Raw genomic sequence first — 17,500 nt, 5'->3', positions numbered from 1 at the left:
ACCTTGGGAGAACCCAGACCCAGTGTCGCTCAGTTCTCCTCTGGCCAACGAGCAAACAGTGTATGATTATGATCCAGGCAGCATTACAGGTCAGAGGTCAGATTGGATCAGAACATTCAGAATATTATCCAATTCCATCTGGTTGTAGATCGGAGTCACGCCGATATGGAGACGAGTTAGTTGAGGATCAGAGCCGATGCTGTCGTGTGGATGAGGCCTTCACAGGGCTGATGAGGCTGGCACTTCAGGGATGCGTCGTGGACGTGTGCAGGCGCAGGTCCATCATCTGATCTGGATACGGCCCGGATACGGCTGACTTCAGTAAACCTCGGAATAAACCGAAAGACTAATATTAGCGTAGATGCCATTCTTCTTATGATGTAACGAGTACATCAGGTGTTATAGGAAGTGTCCCCGGTTCCGGCTGACCTGATCTATGCAGCCTAATAATCATTTAACTGATTGGAATAATAGAAATGTATAATGTTCTATATGAATGTAAGGTAAAAGAGATGTGTTTTTAGTCTAGCTTTGAACTGACAGAGTGTGTCTGCTTCCCGGACAATGGTAGGAAGACTGTTCCAGAGTTTTGGTGCTAAATAGGAGAAGGATCTACCGCCAGCAGTCGATTTAGATATTCTAGGTATTATCAACTGGCCGGAGTTTTGAGATTGCAATAGACGTGAAGGACTATAATGCGTTAAGAGCTCGCTCAAGTACTGCGGAGCTAAACCATTTAGTGCTTTTTAAGTAATCAGCAATATTTAAAAATGTATACGATGTTTAATAGGGAGCCAGTGCAGTGTTGACAGAACTAGGCTAATATGGTCATACTTCCTGGTTCTGGTAAGAACTCGAGCTGCTGCGTTTTGGACCAGCTGTAGTTTGTTTATTAAGCGTGCAGGGCAACCACCCAGTAGAGCATTACAATAATCTAGCCTTGAGGTCATGAACGCATGAACTAATTGTTCCGCATTTGTCAATGAGAGCATATGACGTAATTTAGATATATTTTTAAGATGGAAAAATGCAGTTTTACAGATACTAGACACGTGACTTTCAAATGAAAGATTGGTATCAAAGAGCACAAACACACACACCGGTTCCTAACCGACGACAAAGACTTAACAGAGCAGCCATCAAGTGTTAGACAGTATTCTAGTTTATTACGTGAGGACGTTTTTTGTCCAATAATTAGAATCTCTGTTTTTTCAGAATTTAGTAGTAGGAAATTACTAGCCATCCAGATTTTTATATCAGCTATACATTCCGTTAATTTTGTGATTTTGTGCTTTTCGTCTGGGCGTGAAGAAATATAGAGCTGAGTATCATCAGCATAACAGTGAAAACTAATGCCATGCTTCCTAATGATATCTCCTCCCAAGGGTAGCATGTACAGAGTGAACAGCAACGGTCCTAGTACTGAGCCTTGTGGTTCGCCATACTGAACTTTTACTGATACAAACTGATAACGGTCAGATAAGTATGATTTGAACCATGCTAATGAAATTCCACTAATGCCAACATAATGTTTGAGTCTATTTAAAAGACTGTTGTGGTCGATGGTGTCAAATGCAGTACTAAGATCCAGTAACACTAATAGAGCGATACAACCACAAAATGAGAGCAAATCATTTGTAACTCTAATGAGAGCAGTCTCAGTACTATTATATGGTCTAAATCCTGACTGGAAATCCTTGCAGTGAGACAAATATATAAACATAGTAATTTTCCACACATATACAGATCGACTGAAGCACATCTCCATCGATTATGCAGCTGACACTCGAACCCTGAGGTTAGGCATGTCGTGAACTTCCGGGTCGCAGATTTGGGTTGCTGAACACCAGCCTGTCCAGAACAACAACTCAGTCAATCTCCAATAATGCCAGTGGTTCCTTAACTGCAACCAAAAAGACTAACACACACACACACACACACACACACACACACCAACACACAGCTTTTCCAAGGTTGGATTTGGCCAGGCTCTAACAATATACAGGAGAGTCCTCTCAAAACATCAAGATAACACTTTCTCTCAAGGAGAGGAGGTTTAATCTAACACAGTAAAGAATTTAGCTACGAAATGGTCACTCAAACTATAGTTTTCCAATGACCCTTGTGACATAGTTGCCAGGCTACCTCAGAAAAACAGATGTATGTACATGTTAAAGACATTTCTCAAACACAAAACGAGTCCATATTTCATTTCTGGAAGCGAATGAGCCAGAACTGTTACTGTATTCCTGGTATCAGCTTCAGTCACTCAGATATTTAATACAGACATTAGAGAATACATGACAAGAACATTTCAGTAATCACACTGGTAACTTCTGTGTAAGCAATAAGGTATGAGGCCATACACTCACAATTGTAATACCAGCGTCATTATACTAATTTCTGTCTTCATAAATCACATAAACATACACACGTAATGTTTTTATACTGTACAAACTGTATATTCTGTCCCCTTACACTAACCCTACCCCTAAACCTGTACACACACACACACTGATTGATCTCATGTGGGACAGTAAGACTGATGTATGTGTGTGTGTGTGTGTTGTGCACAGGGAAGCGAGTGTTTCTGAAGCGTGTGTTCTGTAACTGGACTGGAGGTTATAAGTGGTCCACGGCTCTCGCCCTCAGGTGAGTCACTTCACACTCATTTAATCCATGTGATTCAGTGTAATCGGTGTTAGTATGATGGACAGGCGAACTCTGTTGAACTTTTGAGTGTGTGTGTGTGTGTGTGCAGCATCACTCTGGGAGGCTTCGGTGCGGACCGCTTCTATCTGGGTCAGTGGAGGGAAGGTCTGGGGAAACTCTTCAGCTTCGGTGGTCTGGGCATCTGGACCCTCATCGATGTTCTGCTGATCGGGGTCGGGTACGTGGGGCCGGCTGACGGGTCGCTGTATATCTGAGGCTGTTCTCGACACACACACACACACTCACACACCTGGACCCTCATCGATGTTCTGCTGATCGGGGTCGGGTACATGGGGCCAGCCGACGGGTCGCTGTATATCTGAGGCTGTTCTCGACACACACACGCACACTCACACACCTGGACCCTCATCGATGTTCTGCTGATCGGGGTCGGGTACGTGGGGCCGGCTGACGGGTCGCTGTATATCTGAGGCTGTTCTCGACACACACACACACACTCACACACCTGGACCCTCATCGATGTTCTGCTGATCGGGGTCGGGTACATGGGGCCAGCCGACGGGTCGCTGTATATCTGAGGCTGTTCTCGACACACACACGCACACTCACACACCTGGACCCTCATCGATGTTCTGCTGATCGGGGTCGGGTACGTGGGGCCGGCCGACGGGTCGCTGTATATCTGAGGCTGTTCTCGACACACACACACACACACACACACACACAGTTCCTGACGCTGTTACTGCAACTCCTACTTCCCAGATTTACAACCTGATTTGCACGCGTCACCATCCAAACTCCCACTGTTGCAGATTCCCATCTGCTCTGAGTGTGTGTTCCTGCCTTCAGCTGCTCGTCACACACACACACACACACACACACACACACACACACACACACACACACTCACACTCACTCACACACTGTCTCTCACACACACTGCTCTGGGCCAAGGACGCAGAAGATGGTCAAATATGTACAATATGTATCTAAACTCATCAGTGTCAGTGCATGTGTAAATATAAGTGTATATATGAGTGATCTCTGTGCTGAATGTGGATTTCTGAATAAACACTGTTAGGTTGATGATTCTCACCTGTGTTTGGTTTTGTGGAACAATATTCCTCTCAGATTCCAGGCAAAACACTCCCTGTGAATCAATAGTCGTCACTGTCATTCTACATTTGATTGATTCGAATAATTGCAAACTTTTCTGAAATGTTGCGCAAATATGCAAATGAGGTGTTAGCTAATTAAATATGTTCTAATTTGCATACAAAATCAGTTTGATTTTGTTTAGTTAAAGGTTTTTTCAGAGGGGATTTTGGATATAAATCAGAAAATACTATCAAACATATGGAAAACAAACTTTCACCATGTTTGTAGGAATTAAATATTGTATAAAGCAGATTATAGACCTTCAGAATATAGAATATTATATAGATTTCTGATCCAAACTTTCCGCCTTTAAAGATTGAGACTGAAATCTACAGATGCTAATAGATCAAGTGCAATAATCTTTTCTGTCCACTAGTCTGAGAGAAAACGAATTTTATGGAAGAAAAATTGAGCGGTGCATGAAAACCACGTTTGGAATAGCTGTTTCTGATTGGTCGATGGTGCCACATTGATGCATTTGGCTGATGCTTTTATCCACAATGACTTTTATTCCAGGTACGGTCCACGTTTACTCAGTTCATGCATTCTCTGGGAATCGACCTTTGCCCTTTGACACCAATCTGTTCTGTTTGAGCTACACGGATTTCACATATGCACTTTTGTAGACTCTTTATTTAGTTACTCAGACGGAACATCACCACAGGACTACTTGCCAAATGTAGACGAAATATTAAAGTAGCTGAACCCTAAACAAAAATCACCTGTTCAGCTTCTCTGGTAAGTGTCTCTATATATGGTTTAATGTGCATCTGTGGGATTTTTTTTCACCTGTTTGTGTTTTCTGATCCAGGAGGTAAATTTTTTAGCTCAAACTGCAGAAAAAAATATTTTTTTCCTCAGTGTTTTTGCCTTGTTTTCCAGTACGGAGCTTATTTTAAGAATGATATTTGTTCTGAGAAACATCAAACACTTGAGTACAATTTTTATTTTTGCATATTTAATACTCATTGTTAGAGGTTTATCACATCACTATCAGCACTAGCTCTAGTTAGCCTAAACAGTTCCAAATATTTGTGGAATGTAAAAATGTCCCTTTCCTATTCGTTTTTAATAAGAACATGATGTTGTGAGATGCAGCGTAACTGCTATTGAAATCCAGTTCCAGTCTGAACAAACATCTTTCTTTCTCTCAGGAACACAGAATCTCTCTCATCGTGACCGAATGTAAGTGCTTCTTTCTTCTGTTCATATTGTGACCCACATTTGTGTTGTTAGTCCGTTACATCCAGAGCTTCTGTTCCCACGTTCAGTTTCCTCTTTATAAAGCTATCTGTGACTACTGCCAACTTCTTACTAAACAGCAGTACAATATGTTAGATATTAAAAGGGATCATGCAAATTCTGTCATCTGTCTCTTTTGTTTCATGCACAAGTCAGTTGTCAATTAAAGCACATTGTGCATTCTGAAGAAATGCAGTATGCTAATGTATTAATAAGAGCACTATCCATATTCACAGCCACAAAAACTAACATGAATTGTCTGATAAATATGTTGTTTCTTATGCTTAACTAGCATTAAAAAGGCCTATTTTTTAGGCTTGACCAGCCAATGCGCATGTGCAGTTTTAAGCGCAAGTCTCAGGACACGTCAACATCCAATCAACAACCACAGATAGAAACAGTCCCCGCCCCATTTATTCTTTTCTTTAGCGATAATCCGTTACACTGAGCGTGACCGCTGTTTTCCCGCGTAATTCGGCGACTTTTAAACGTTGTCGCGGGTTGATTTTTTCCCGCGGTTTATTTGACTGAAACGCTTGTATTGAGATATTTGACCCATTTTACTTTATAAGAATGATACAGCTGAGTTTTTATTACTACTATATAGTGGTTTTCAAGTTGAATTTTCTGTAATGTATGTGTATAATGACTTTAAAATGGCTAGTTTAAAGTATAAGCTACAAATTGAGACAAAAGAGCTGGAAGAGAAAGCAGAAAAACAGAATGAGGACACGATTTTGTATAAACGGGAGTTGTGTCTCTAGGTCAATGGATGTGTATTGTTAGTTAAGTGTTGTATTCGAGGTGTGTGTTCATCTCATATCGGCTGGAGGAACGAGAGAGGAAGGTTCTGGAAAGTGACTTTATTACTTGAGTAGAAGAGGGAGTGTGTGCATGTAGGAGTGGATTAAATTGGCAACATATTAGTTATGACTATGAGCCACAGAATTCAGAAAATGGCTTGGCATCATTGTTTAAAAAGTTGGGGGTGGCGTATAATTGTACAAATCACAATATTTAAATGATACAGGCTTTCTACAGAAGCCATTACTGAGATGGATTCATTTGTGATGTGGAAACCATGAGACGGATTTCATGCTCAATGGACAATCTGGCCAAAAAGATGTTGCCAATTTAATTGGAAATCCAGATATATTTCATTCTACCAGAAAATGAACTATAATTGACGATGCTTATTGAGCCCAGGATGATTCAGGTGAACATACAGATAAAAAGCATACTCATTTACTGATATTAATGCAAATTATGGTAGAAAACTGCAGCTACGTCGATTGTCCATTATCAAGGCGCATATTAAGCATACAAACATCTTTTTGAAGAGACTCCATTCAGGTGTAATTCAGGCCTGAACTCAGATGACCTGCAGAATTTCATCCGACTGAACTGAAATATACTGAGCTTTCCTGTGGAGATCAGGCAGTTGCTTAGAAACATTACCACGTCATGCTGTGTCAAATAAAATTATCTTCGAGGAAATGGGACCAAATGGTCACCTTTACCGCAGATTCGGTTGCAATCTGGTGAAGTGAAATCATGGATTCTACGTGATCATTAACTCAAAACATCACATTACTATTAGAAGAGCAATGCATCGGACCTTCTCAGTGAAAACCCAGACACTATCTGCATCTCAACACGGGTAAAACAATGCATCGGCACAACAGCATGCATAGAGGACATGCTTCTGAGTCTGTGTTTGTTTAATGTCAAACTCTAACCACAAATTAATCTGTCACTTGGTAATATGGCTAATAATGCGAACACAATATTTAGCCTAGTGTTTGTTCTGAGTGTGAGGCTGTAAATGACACTTCTGCTGTTAATGCATTTACATAACCGTCACTATCATTTGTCCTCTTTCAGTCATGCATATTGTCGAGCCTATGCGGTTCATTGTAAAATGACTCCTTTATATTCATTGCATTAATTATGCCTTATTGTATGTTATACAACATCCATTAAACACCTTTAGAAAGAACAGTGCATTAAAACATGACAAACAACTTCAGATGCAACAAGAAATCCTCAAATATTAAAATGCATTTTAACTTTTGTTGCCATTTATGAATGTATTATATATTCAGACACCAGATATAATTTGGTATTTTTCCACTAGTGTGTGCAGGACACTATAGTTAATTTATGTGAGTGAGGAGAGCAAAATAAAGTAAACTGTGACATATTATACCCAGAAACTCTTCATAAAGCGACTACCAGTGACATTTATACACATTATTCGGACACTTTGACCTGATCATGTTTTGCTGAAGTGTTTGGTCTTTAATTGCTAATGCTCTTTTTACACACAGACTGAACACAATGAAGCATTGCTTGGTGATTGGTTGAGCTAAACTGGTATTATCTAATTGTGTAGTTAACAGCTGACAGATATTCAACATAATTCATGTGTGAGACAGTCTAACAAAAGGACGGACAAAACCAGTCAAATATCAACTGAGTTCTGCTCATATTTTATTACCATTTTCTAAACTATAGCGAATAATCTGTGATAATGTGAGAAATGTTGCTGTGTGAATAATGTTGGTTTGACTCTGACATGCATTATAAGTGAACATTGGTCGGTCGGAATTGTTTATCGTACAAAATATGCACAGAAAGTGTTCAGAGTTAAATCTGAATGGGAAAGCATGTAGAGAACCACTGATTTACATGAACCGAGCACTACGGCGAATTGAAATGCAAAACAAAACCCGCCAGAAGCAAGAGAATATTGGATCCAAAGAAATGAGCAATACCCCAGATAGCTGCGATTGTAGTGATTTATTTGTACAGTACGGAAGCAGACTGTGCGATGCCTTCACTCAGATGAAGGCAGATACGAGGCATTTGTGCTCAGGACAGAAACCTCAAACACTCTTTTCACTGTGAGGAAGCAGAGAGGACTCGAACCCAAGAACAGAGAGAAAAGAAGAAAAGAAAAACAGATCCCAGACGATCCATAAATCACTAAAATGAGAAGCACGTTTAAAGGCAGGAACAAAACAAGAAGTTAAAGCAAATAAATCGAAATATTCCTTCAGGGATTTCCAGCGCCGGGGGGGGGTGGGTGGTGGTGGGGGTGGGGGTAACGTCCACGGCATCATCAGAAAAGGCATATGGTGGTGTTACCGAGACCAGAACCAACACCGGGGGGGAAATACGGTGGCGATTAATTAAAACTTAAATACTTTCAGAACGGCTTCCCTTTGTCGCGATGCCATCATTCAATGAGGAAATCAGTTAAATTAAGATGTATAAAACGTTAACAAAAATAGCATATAGAAAAAGGTTTTACAAAAGTCCTACAGAGATGCGTTGAGTTGAGAGAGTGCGAGAGCCGACGGCGGGAGTTCTTCAGGTTTGCGTGGACGCAGTCTTCCCGGGTCCAGGACAGTGGAAGCCTCGAGTCCCGTCCGGACCTCTCGGGAGCCGAACCACTCCCGGGGGAAGCCCGTCGGCGTTCTGGATCTTCCGGCCTAGCATCGGGCTTCCCACCGGGCTACTCTCCTGGCTCGCCACTTGCTTGCGCCGCTGGACCCACGGGCTTCCCGACGGCGTCAAGCTGCTATCCGAGGAATAGTCCGCCCAACGCCGGCCCGGTTCCGGACTCAAACGACCCTCGCTAGCTAGCGGAGACTTCCCAGAGTGGTGCGTTTTCCGCTGGGAACACGGGCTTGCACGTGGGCTGCTCCACGGACTCGAGCGTGGCGAAACAACCGGGCTGAGATGATTCGGACCGGCGCTTGTCGGACTGAGCTTGTTGCAGGAGCGCGACTTGCGTGATAAACGAGGCGATGTAGGATTGCTTTCCGTTTCCGAAGAGCTAGCGGCGGAGTCGTCGCCTCCGTGATACTGAAGCTCTCGCACGCGACTGTTGAGCGAGCGACTTTTACGCATGCCTCCCTCGTCCCGCTGCCGATCTTTCTGGACCTTTTTCTTCGGAGGTTTGGTGCCGATCAGAACCACTTTCATGCCTCCCTCTACGCCGAACGCCTCGTGGGCTTTCATCGCTGCCTCCACTTCTTCGAACTCTACGATTGCGCACTCTTCCGTTCCTAGTTGGGAATAACGCCCGCTCAGCTTCTTCAGATCCGCCGGCAAGTCCTTCCCGGGTTTGAGGACCCGCACCGAGGCGATCGGACCGTAGTTTCCAAACGCCTTCAGAAGAAGCTCCATGAGCCGCTCCTGTTGGGTCGGGCCTCCGTTACCGGCGTCTCCTCCGAACGCGACGTCCAGCTCCGGCCAACGCTTCAGTTCGCTGAGCAACAGCATCCGACTCGGTAATGACTCGCTGGCGAAAACCGGCACGGTCGACCGGCGCCGCACCTTCCGGCCCTCTTCGTTCAGCTCCAGCAGGTTCGAGTGACGCAAGGCGTAAGCCGTAGTTCTCCAGTCCCGCGTCAAGTGCTTAACCTGAGAGAGAGAGAGAGAGAGAGAGAGAGAGAGAGAGAGAGAGAGAGAGAGAGAGAGAGAGAGAGAGAGAGAGAGAGACATTAAGGGTTTTCTGTTAGAACGGTGTCATGTAAGTGGCCCCCAAGTTAACCAGTGATCTTTGCATCGGAAATTAACTTTAGCTGGACAATAACTTTATTCTAGAGCTGCTGTAAAGCCAAAACAATCTCTGTTACTTTAATTTCCTATTATCTCTGTAAAGCTGCTTTGAAACAATCTATATTGTTAAAAGCGCTGTATAAATGAAGGCGAGTTGAAAGAACACGTTCAACCTTCTTCAGGTATGACCATCAATCATGTTAAAGTCTCCCTGTAGCCAATCATTGTATCCTTTAAACTCATCTTTAATCACTAAAATGACATTTAAACGTTTTTTTCTTTGAACATGTCTTCAAGCCTTAAAATATCTTGAATGTAACTCGACACCCTTGCCTCATTTAGTATGCGCGGTACTATGAATATGCAAATGAGCCCGCCTCCACTCACTCAGCTCAGAGATCCACTGGTTGACGATCACACGTTGATCTGATTGGTTACAAGGTAAATGGTAAATGGACTGCATTTATATAGCGTTTTCACAGACCTATGGCCACCAAAGCGCTTTACATATAGCCTCACATTCACCCATTCACTCACACATTCATACACCGACGGCGGTGTCAGCCATGCAAGGCGCCACCCAGCTCGTCGGGAGCAGCTGGGGTTAGGTGTCTTGCTCATGGACACCTCGACACTTGGTCAGGTGGAACCGGGGATTGAACCACCAACCTTCCGGTTTGTAGACAACCTACATGAACCACTGAGCCACTGCCGCCCCAGGGTAGTTTGTGACGTCAGAAACACCAGCGATTTCAAAGCGTGTTTTTGAGACTGTCTTTGGTTCACTGCAGTTTTAAGGAGGAAATACTCAGCAATGGTGTCAACTTATGAATTTACTCATGGTACTCATAGCATATTAAAAACACCACATAGACACAAACAACATTAAAAGCTGGATTTTCACCACAGGGGGATCTCACAGGGTGAGATCCAAGATGGCGCCAGTGTTTGTGGCCGGCCGTCTGGTGCTGAGCAAATTGTTCGTGATTTTACTGCTTGTGTCATTGTTTATGCAATGTATTGACTCTCTGCTGGTTTATGATCGTCAAACGCTGATCGATTTCCGTCTCGCGTTGGAAAAGTCGCCTAAGTGTGAGGGTGGTCAGAAAACTTTTCGCTCTCCCCTCTTGCTAAACATACCTGCTCATCTTGTACGCAATCCGGCTTCCCTTGTCCGGAGAGGACGCTCGAGACGCCGTGGGAAGCGCAGCGGCCAGCTGGTGAGGTTGAAAGCTTACCTAGCGGACTATTCTGCCTGTGGAGCCCGGTGTCACTTTGGTTCGCCTTTGGTTCACTATGTGCATCCTGGCGTGCTATGGATCCTGCCGGGACCTGGTTGATACCGATTGTCGGCTCAGATATGGAGTATTCTCGCCAACACTCACCTCGCCCTAGGAAAGGCGGTGTTAACCATGGAAACCTTCGGTCTTTGAGTTATGTAACTCGTATGGCCAGTTCCCCTGCTCCTGTCAGAGCTGCCCTGGTCAACGCTAGATCGCTGGTGAATAAGATCTACATTTTAAAGGAGCTTTTTTCCCCAGCATAACTTGGATTTTCTATTTGTGACTGAAACTTGGTTAAATGTTGGTGAGTCGAGCCCTTTTTCTGAACTTCTACCACTGGATTGCACATATTTTAACTCCCCGAGGACTACTGGTCGAGGAGGAGGACTTGCCGTTATTTTTAAGGATAAATACAATTGCAGGCAGTTGTCAATGATAACATTTTCGAGTTTTGAGTTAACAATGTTTGAATTGGGCAAATTTCAGCCCGTTTTGTGTGCTCTTATCTATCGACCTCCTAAATATAACAAGCATTTTATCAGACTTTACTGAATTATTGTCTGAAATTATGCCAAAATATTATCGGATCTTAATTTTAGGAGATATGAATATTCATGCATGTTGTCCCACAAATCTGTTGGCTAAAGATTTTTTAGAACTAATTGATTAATTTAACCTTATACAGTTTGTAAGTGGTCCAACACAGATTCATGGCCACACATTAGATCTTGTCATGCCGTTTGCCTATTTCAAATATTGAGGTACAAAAGGCTGTTTTTTCTGACCATGCACCAATTTTATTTGATGTTTCCCTTCCAAACAATACTGTTAAGCAATGTGCTCCACCTCGTATCCGTAGGATGATTAAAACTGCCACTGCTGCACAATTTTCCGAAGCATTTAGTAATGTTATAGACACTATAGAGCCGTCTGCTTTCCTATGTACAGATGAGCTTGTTTCCTGTTTTTCATCCACCTGTATAAATATTCTTGATAAAATCGCACCACTAAAGCCCAGGCGCTCCAAACCTAATTCTGAACCGTGGATTAATGATTTAACTCGAGCGGCTAGGCAAAAGTGTAGGAAAGCTGAACGCCAATGGAAAAAACATAAATTGCAGGTTTTTTATGATATCCTAAAGGATTGTTGGCATAATTATCAGAGAATTGTTAAAACTGAAAAGGCTAAATGCCTCTCTGATGTTATTGATAAAAATGGCCATAAACCTCATGTTCTTTTTAGAACAATTAATTCTGTTCTTCAATACCCCCCAATCTATAATGCAGGAAGAATCTACTGCGGCCTGTGAAAAATTCCTCCACTTTTTTGTGGAAAAGATTACCACTATTAGAGCTAGCATTTCACCTTCAGCCTTTGATCCTTCCATTTCCATAGAGTGTGCTGCAGTCCTCATTGTGTTTGAGCCTGTTTCCATCTTGGCCCTTAATGATATTGTTACACATTTAAAACCTTCAATCTGTCCCACTGATATCATCCCACCACGTATTTTTAAAGAGGTATGGGAAACTATTGGACCAAACATTCAAGCTATCATAAACAGTAGTCTGACTTCTGGTTATGTGCCACTTTGTTTTAAAGAGGCTGTGGTGCAGTCCCTTATCAAAAAACAAAATCTGGACACTTCAGTTCTTTCAAATTATCGTCCGATTTCTAAACTTCCTTTTGTGTCCAAGATTTTAGAGAAGGCAGTCCTAGTGCAGTTACAAGCCTATTTAGATCTGCATGGTATTCTTGAGGTGTTCCAGTCTGGTTTTAAAGCATTTCATAGCACAGAGACTGCACTTATAAAAGTTTTTAACGATCTTTTGATTTCAACAGATTCTGGAGATACTACAATCTTGATGCTTTTAGATCTTACAGCAGCATTTGATACGGTTGACCACAGTGTTCTTATCTCGCGTCTCGAGCACAACGTGGGGATTAAAGGCACTGTATTAAAATGGTTTAGATCATATCTCTCAGCGAGAGTGTTTAAAGTTGGGTATGGGGGCTCTACTTCACCAGCAGCACCAGTGACATGTGGAGTACCGCAGGGCTCTATTTTGGGACCGATTCTCTTCTACCTTTACTTGCTTCCTTTAGGTTCCATCTTAAAGAAGCATAACATTAGTTTCCATCTGTACGCAGATGATTTACAAATCTACCTGCCTATAAAAAGTAAGGGTGAGGATTCGATAAAAAGGCTGTTAGATTGTGTTTATGACATTAAAGCATGGATGGCTTTAAACGTTTTACATTTTAATGAAAGTAAAACTGAAATTATGATTTTTAGACCTAGCAGTTCTACTAGCACCTCCAAATTGGACCTGGGACCCCTGACGCCCTACGTCAAGTCTATGGTAACGAACCTTGGGGTAAAGATGGATAGTGATCTTCACCTAGAGAAACAGATAAATTCTGTTGTAAAAGCTAGTTTCTTTCAACTTAGGCTACTTACCAAATTGAAGCCATTTTTATCTTTCAAAGATTTGGAGAGGGTTATACATGCTTTTATCACCACTCGCCTGGATTATTGTAATGCTTTATATATAGGAGTTAACCAGGCCTCTCTCTCTAGATTGCAAATAGTTCAGAATGCTGCCGCTCGACTCCTTACAGGAACCCGTAAACGAGAGCACATTATGCCTGTTCTTGCCTCTCTTCATTGGCTACCAGTTTGTTTTAGAATACAGTTTAAGATTTTATTGTTTGTTTTTAAATCTCTTCATGGTCAAGCCCCAGCTTACATAGATGATCTATTGAAGATGCATGCTCCTCTGAGGTCATTGAGGTCCGCTGACCAACTACTTTTATCTGTTCCCAGAACAAGACTTAAAAATAGGGGAGATTGAGCATTTTCAGTCGTGGCCCCTAGGCTGTGGAATGATCTAGATGCGTGTCAGAGTGGCTCCCAGCCTTGACAGTTTTAAATCACGACTTAAAACTCACTTTTATTCATTGGCCTTTAAACCAGCCTGAGAGTTTATTTCTGCATTTTATTCTTTTAGTTTGTCACTTGTTTAACTGTGTTTTGTGCTTATGTTATGTGTTTATAATTTGTCTGAAATTATGTCAGTGTCCAGCACTTTGGCTAACTTCGGTTGTTTTAAATGTGCTTTACAAATAAAATTGTATTGTATTGTATTTAATATTTGCGTAGACCCTTTTCACATTTGCATGGTTCTCGGGAACTTGTATAGTGGTGAACAGAAACTACAACAAATAATTTTGGTGTTCCCATTTGCCCCAATAGCAAAAGACAAAATCTTGATTGCATTTCTTGACTTTCTTTGTCAAGAGATTGATTACGTTGGTCAGAAGAGAGAAAGCTATCCAACTCGTCATCAGTCCCTCAGCAAACATGACATTCTTCCTCAGTGTTTCTGTCTTGTTTTCCAGCACAAATATCTAAACATTCTTAAATCAAGATACATTTACTGGAGAAGCAACATGACTGAAGATATTTAAGTCTTGTTTACTGGAAAGATAATCAAAATGAAGTGAGAACTAATATCTGCCAATGGAGTCTGAACTCAAGAAACTGAATTCAAAGGGAAACAAGATTGTATTTGACTCCATTGGCAGATATTATAACTCACTTCATTTAAAAAAGAATTTCAGACGGACTTCGAGGTTTTTGCATCTCGAGTCAATACCAATACAATACTTGTTAAAAATGTAAAAAAAAAAAAGCTAATTAATGAATAATTGTGAAAAGGCTCCATTCATCAACAAGTGGTTCTTGATCGTAGGCTGTTCATTGTCAATAGGCGCGTTTCCATTACAGATTTGCGCAAAACTTTTGCGATTTTTTTTTCTAAATGTCGACAAAAAACTATTGCGAAATAACAGCGTTTCCACTAACCGATGTTATGCGACTAAAACTAAATTTTTTCCTCTCGCGATCAGTAAAATCATTCCAAAAACCATGTCAACGGATGCTGGTAGGGTTATGTACTATATCTCAGCCACTGCACTGGCCATTATTATTAATCGCAGGAGATGTGTGTGTGTTTCCAAGCATTAATGGTGAGGAAAGACCCTTATTATACTGTGAGCGGCACATATGAGGAGTTTCTGGGTGTTTCTCCCTCAGATCTGCTTCCAGGTCTTGATTGTGGCATTTATTTGAGGTTTAGAATCCATTATTCCTGTAATTCTTTTGTCTTATATGAATTAAATAAAGAGCTCCGTCTCGTATTCTGTCCAATCACACCGCGTCGTCTACATCAGGTGACCTGTAAATGCACAAACTGTTTCCATTGCAGTTTTGCCAAATATTTCTTTTTCGAATTGCCTGAAAAACCTCATGCGAGCGGGAAAACTTTTTTGCGATAAATGGGAGTTTTTGCTAAATTGACGTGTTTCCATTGGGCGTATTTTCAATTCGCAATTTCAATTTGTGCACTTTGAAAGGTAATGGAAACGCGGCTAATGTCTATTTCTTGTCATTGCTCCTCAAAGCACAGGTGTAACTGAGCTGGATAAAGGCAGTGAAAGACGTTTCTCTCGTCTAACCATCAGAACGTGCATCAAACCAGTGAAAGCAGCAGGAGATGCAGTATAATAACTCAGTGCATAATTACTTTCAAAGACCATCAAATGCATGTGTTTCCCTGTGCTTGACATTATTGCTCTTTAAAAGCAGGAAGTCGGAGTGAAACGTTTTGAAAAGCCTGTTCCTTCTTTATTAGTCACAGCCCAACAAAACCATCATTGCCCTCGTTCCACTGTATTCTTCGCCTTCACTTTCTTCAAAAGGGTTTCAAAACACTTCAATACAGAGATCTGAGTCATAAACCAGCCCGCTCACGGCTGAATCACAAACTCAGAGAGGATTTGAAAACAGAGAGAAAACAAGCACACTTAAACTGTTTGACAAGGGAATCCCATAAAGCACTGAGAGCGACAACCCAATCGGAAGCGATATAAAGCTGCTGCTTTAGTCACGGATTATGACAAAAACAACACTGTGAGATTCACACAAATAGTAGTTTAAGGGTGTATTGGGAGATTGCGTCATTCGCAATGCTTCATGGGAGTGGGCGATCACTGCTTAACTCTCGCCAAGATTTTCATTTCCATGGTAACGATGGCTTCTGATTCGCGGATCTCTCGTCGGGATTATGGGATCAATTCTTCACCAGGAATTTGGCTATTAGAGAATTTTATTAAAATGTTGAAGTCACACTGACACTTTTTTTGGTTCGTCTATAAATTACAAAAACATTTTAATTGTGTTTATCTGTGTGTGAGCCCAAAGTGAACAGATACGAGTAGTAGTTTTAAGGTCACAAGGTCTTTAAAGTCGCCCTGTGGTGTAAATCCAGTTTTTAATGTTGTTTATGCGTCTATGTGGTGTTTTTAATCTGCTTTAAGACAAACCATGTGTAGATTCATAAGTCGACAGCATTGCTGAGTATTTCCTCCTTAAAACTGCAGTGAACCAAAGACAGTCTCAAACACACGCTTTGAAATCGCTGGTGTTTCTGACGTCACAAACGACCTTGTAACCAATCAGATCAACGTGTGATCGTCAACCAGTGGATCTCTGAGCTGAGTGAGTGAGTGGAGGCGGGGCTCATTTGCATATTCATAGACCCGCGCATACTAAATGAGGCGAGGGTGTCAAGTTACATTCAAGATATTTTAAGGCATGAATTTGAGGAAAAAACTTGAAATGAAATTTTGGTGAGTTTTAGGGATAAAATGATTGATAAGAACTGGATCGTACGGATTCGTACCTTCTTGAAGGAGGTGAGCAGCTTCACGCTGACGAAGCCCAGCTTGTTGCGCCGCACGTGTTTGAGCAGGAACGCGTCGTGCTCCAGATTCTCATCCGAAAGATAAAACTCGATCTGCACCACCAGTTTGTGGATCAGCTCCGGGTCTGGAGGCTGCCAGCTCTCCTCCTCCAGCTCGCCACCACTGGTCCCGGCACCACTGAAACACACACACACACACACACGTCCATCAGCAGCAGCAGCAGGGAGCCCGTCTGTTTCCCATCATCCCCGCTCAAATCTCTCATTCCCCCACAATCCAACAGCCTGTGCAGAAACACGAGCATCACAACTCGCTGCCCACGAGACCTCTCCATCTGAGCGCTCGACACATGCTGACCAGAGAGGAACACACACCGTCTCTTCTAAACCTGCGGTGAGGTTACCTTTCCATCGGCTGCGACTAACCTTCAGGACACGCATTACACTGATGAGTCACTCAGCGTTAAACACGCGCTCCTGAAGAGAGACACTTGAGCGGGGCGGGAAACCCTTCAAGCACAGAAAGAGCCGTCATGATTCGCCCACGGATGCTGATGGACAATAGAGCATCAGCGACTCTTCAGCGCTTTACAGCGACACACACACACGAGTGGGAAACGGCTGCATAGGTCATGTGGGAAACGGTTGAGGGTCGGCGTTTGCTGCGGTCACCGAGTGCATTCATGACCAGCGGCTTTCAAGGAATGCATAAATAATAAAAGATTTAAATAAATAATAAAATTCTGATTAATTATACAAAAAAAGGGATTAAAATAAATGTAACCAGGGAGGCATAATGAAGAGCT

General features: G+C 42.2%; 2 protein-coding genes across 2 annotated transcripts in view; one reads left to right on the top strand and one right to left on the bottom strand.

The window, feature by feature from the left end:
• Positions 1 to 3,768, top strand: part of tm2d3 (TM2 domain containing 3) — an 8,850-nt gene extending 5,082 nt beyond the window's left edge. Inside the window, exons 5-6 of the mRNA XM_082182401.1 lie at positions 2,577 to 2,652; positions 2,762 to 3,768. Of these exons, the coding sequence (XP_082038527.1) occupies positions 2,577 to 2,652; positions 2,762 to 2,927 (242 nt within the window). The 3' untranslated portion in view covers positions 2,928 to 3,768. The remainder of the gene's footprint in view (positions 1 to 2,576; positions 2,653 to 2,761) is intronic.
• Positions 3,769 to 7,860: 4,092 nt separating this feature from the next.
• Positions 7,861 to 17,500, bottom strand: part of larp6a (La ribonucleoprotein 6, translational regulator a) — a 13,751-nt gene continuing 4,111 nt past the window's right edge. Inside the window, exons 2-3 of the mRNA XM_082182356.1 lie at positions 16,674 to 16,872; positions 7,861 to 9,507 (exon numbers count right to left, since the gene is read on the bottom strand). Coding sequence (XP_082038482.1) covers positions 8,449 to 9,507; positions 16,674 to 16,872 — 1,258 coding nt within the window. The 3' untranslated portion in view covers positions 7,861 to 8,448. The remainder of the gene's footprint in view (positions 9,508 to 16,673; positions 16,873 to 17,500) is intronic.

The sequence above is a fragment of the Leuciscus leuciscus genome, assembly GCF_965113295.1.
Source record: "Leuciscus leuciscus genome assembly, chromosome: 10".
In the NCBI taxonomy this organism is placed as follows: domain Eukaryota; kingdom Metazoa; phylum Chordata; class Actinopteri; order Cypriniformes; family Leuciscidae; genus Leuciscus; species Leuciscus leuciscus.
The sequence above is the reverse complement of the archived record's forward strand: the minus strand, read 5'-3'. Positions and strand labels throughout refer to the sequence as shown.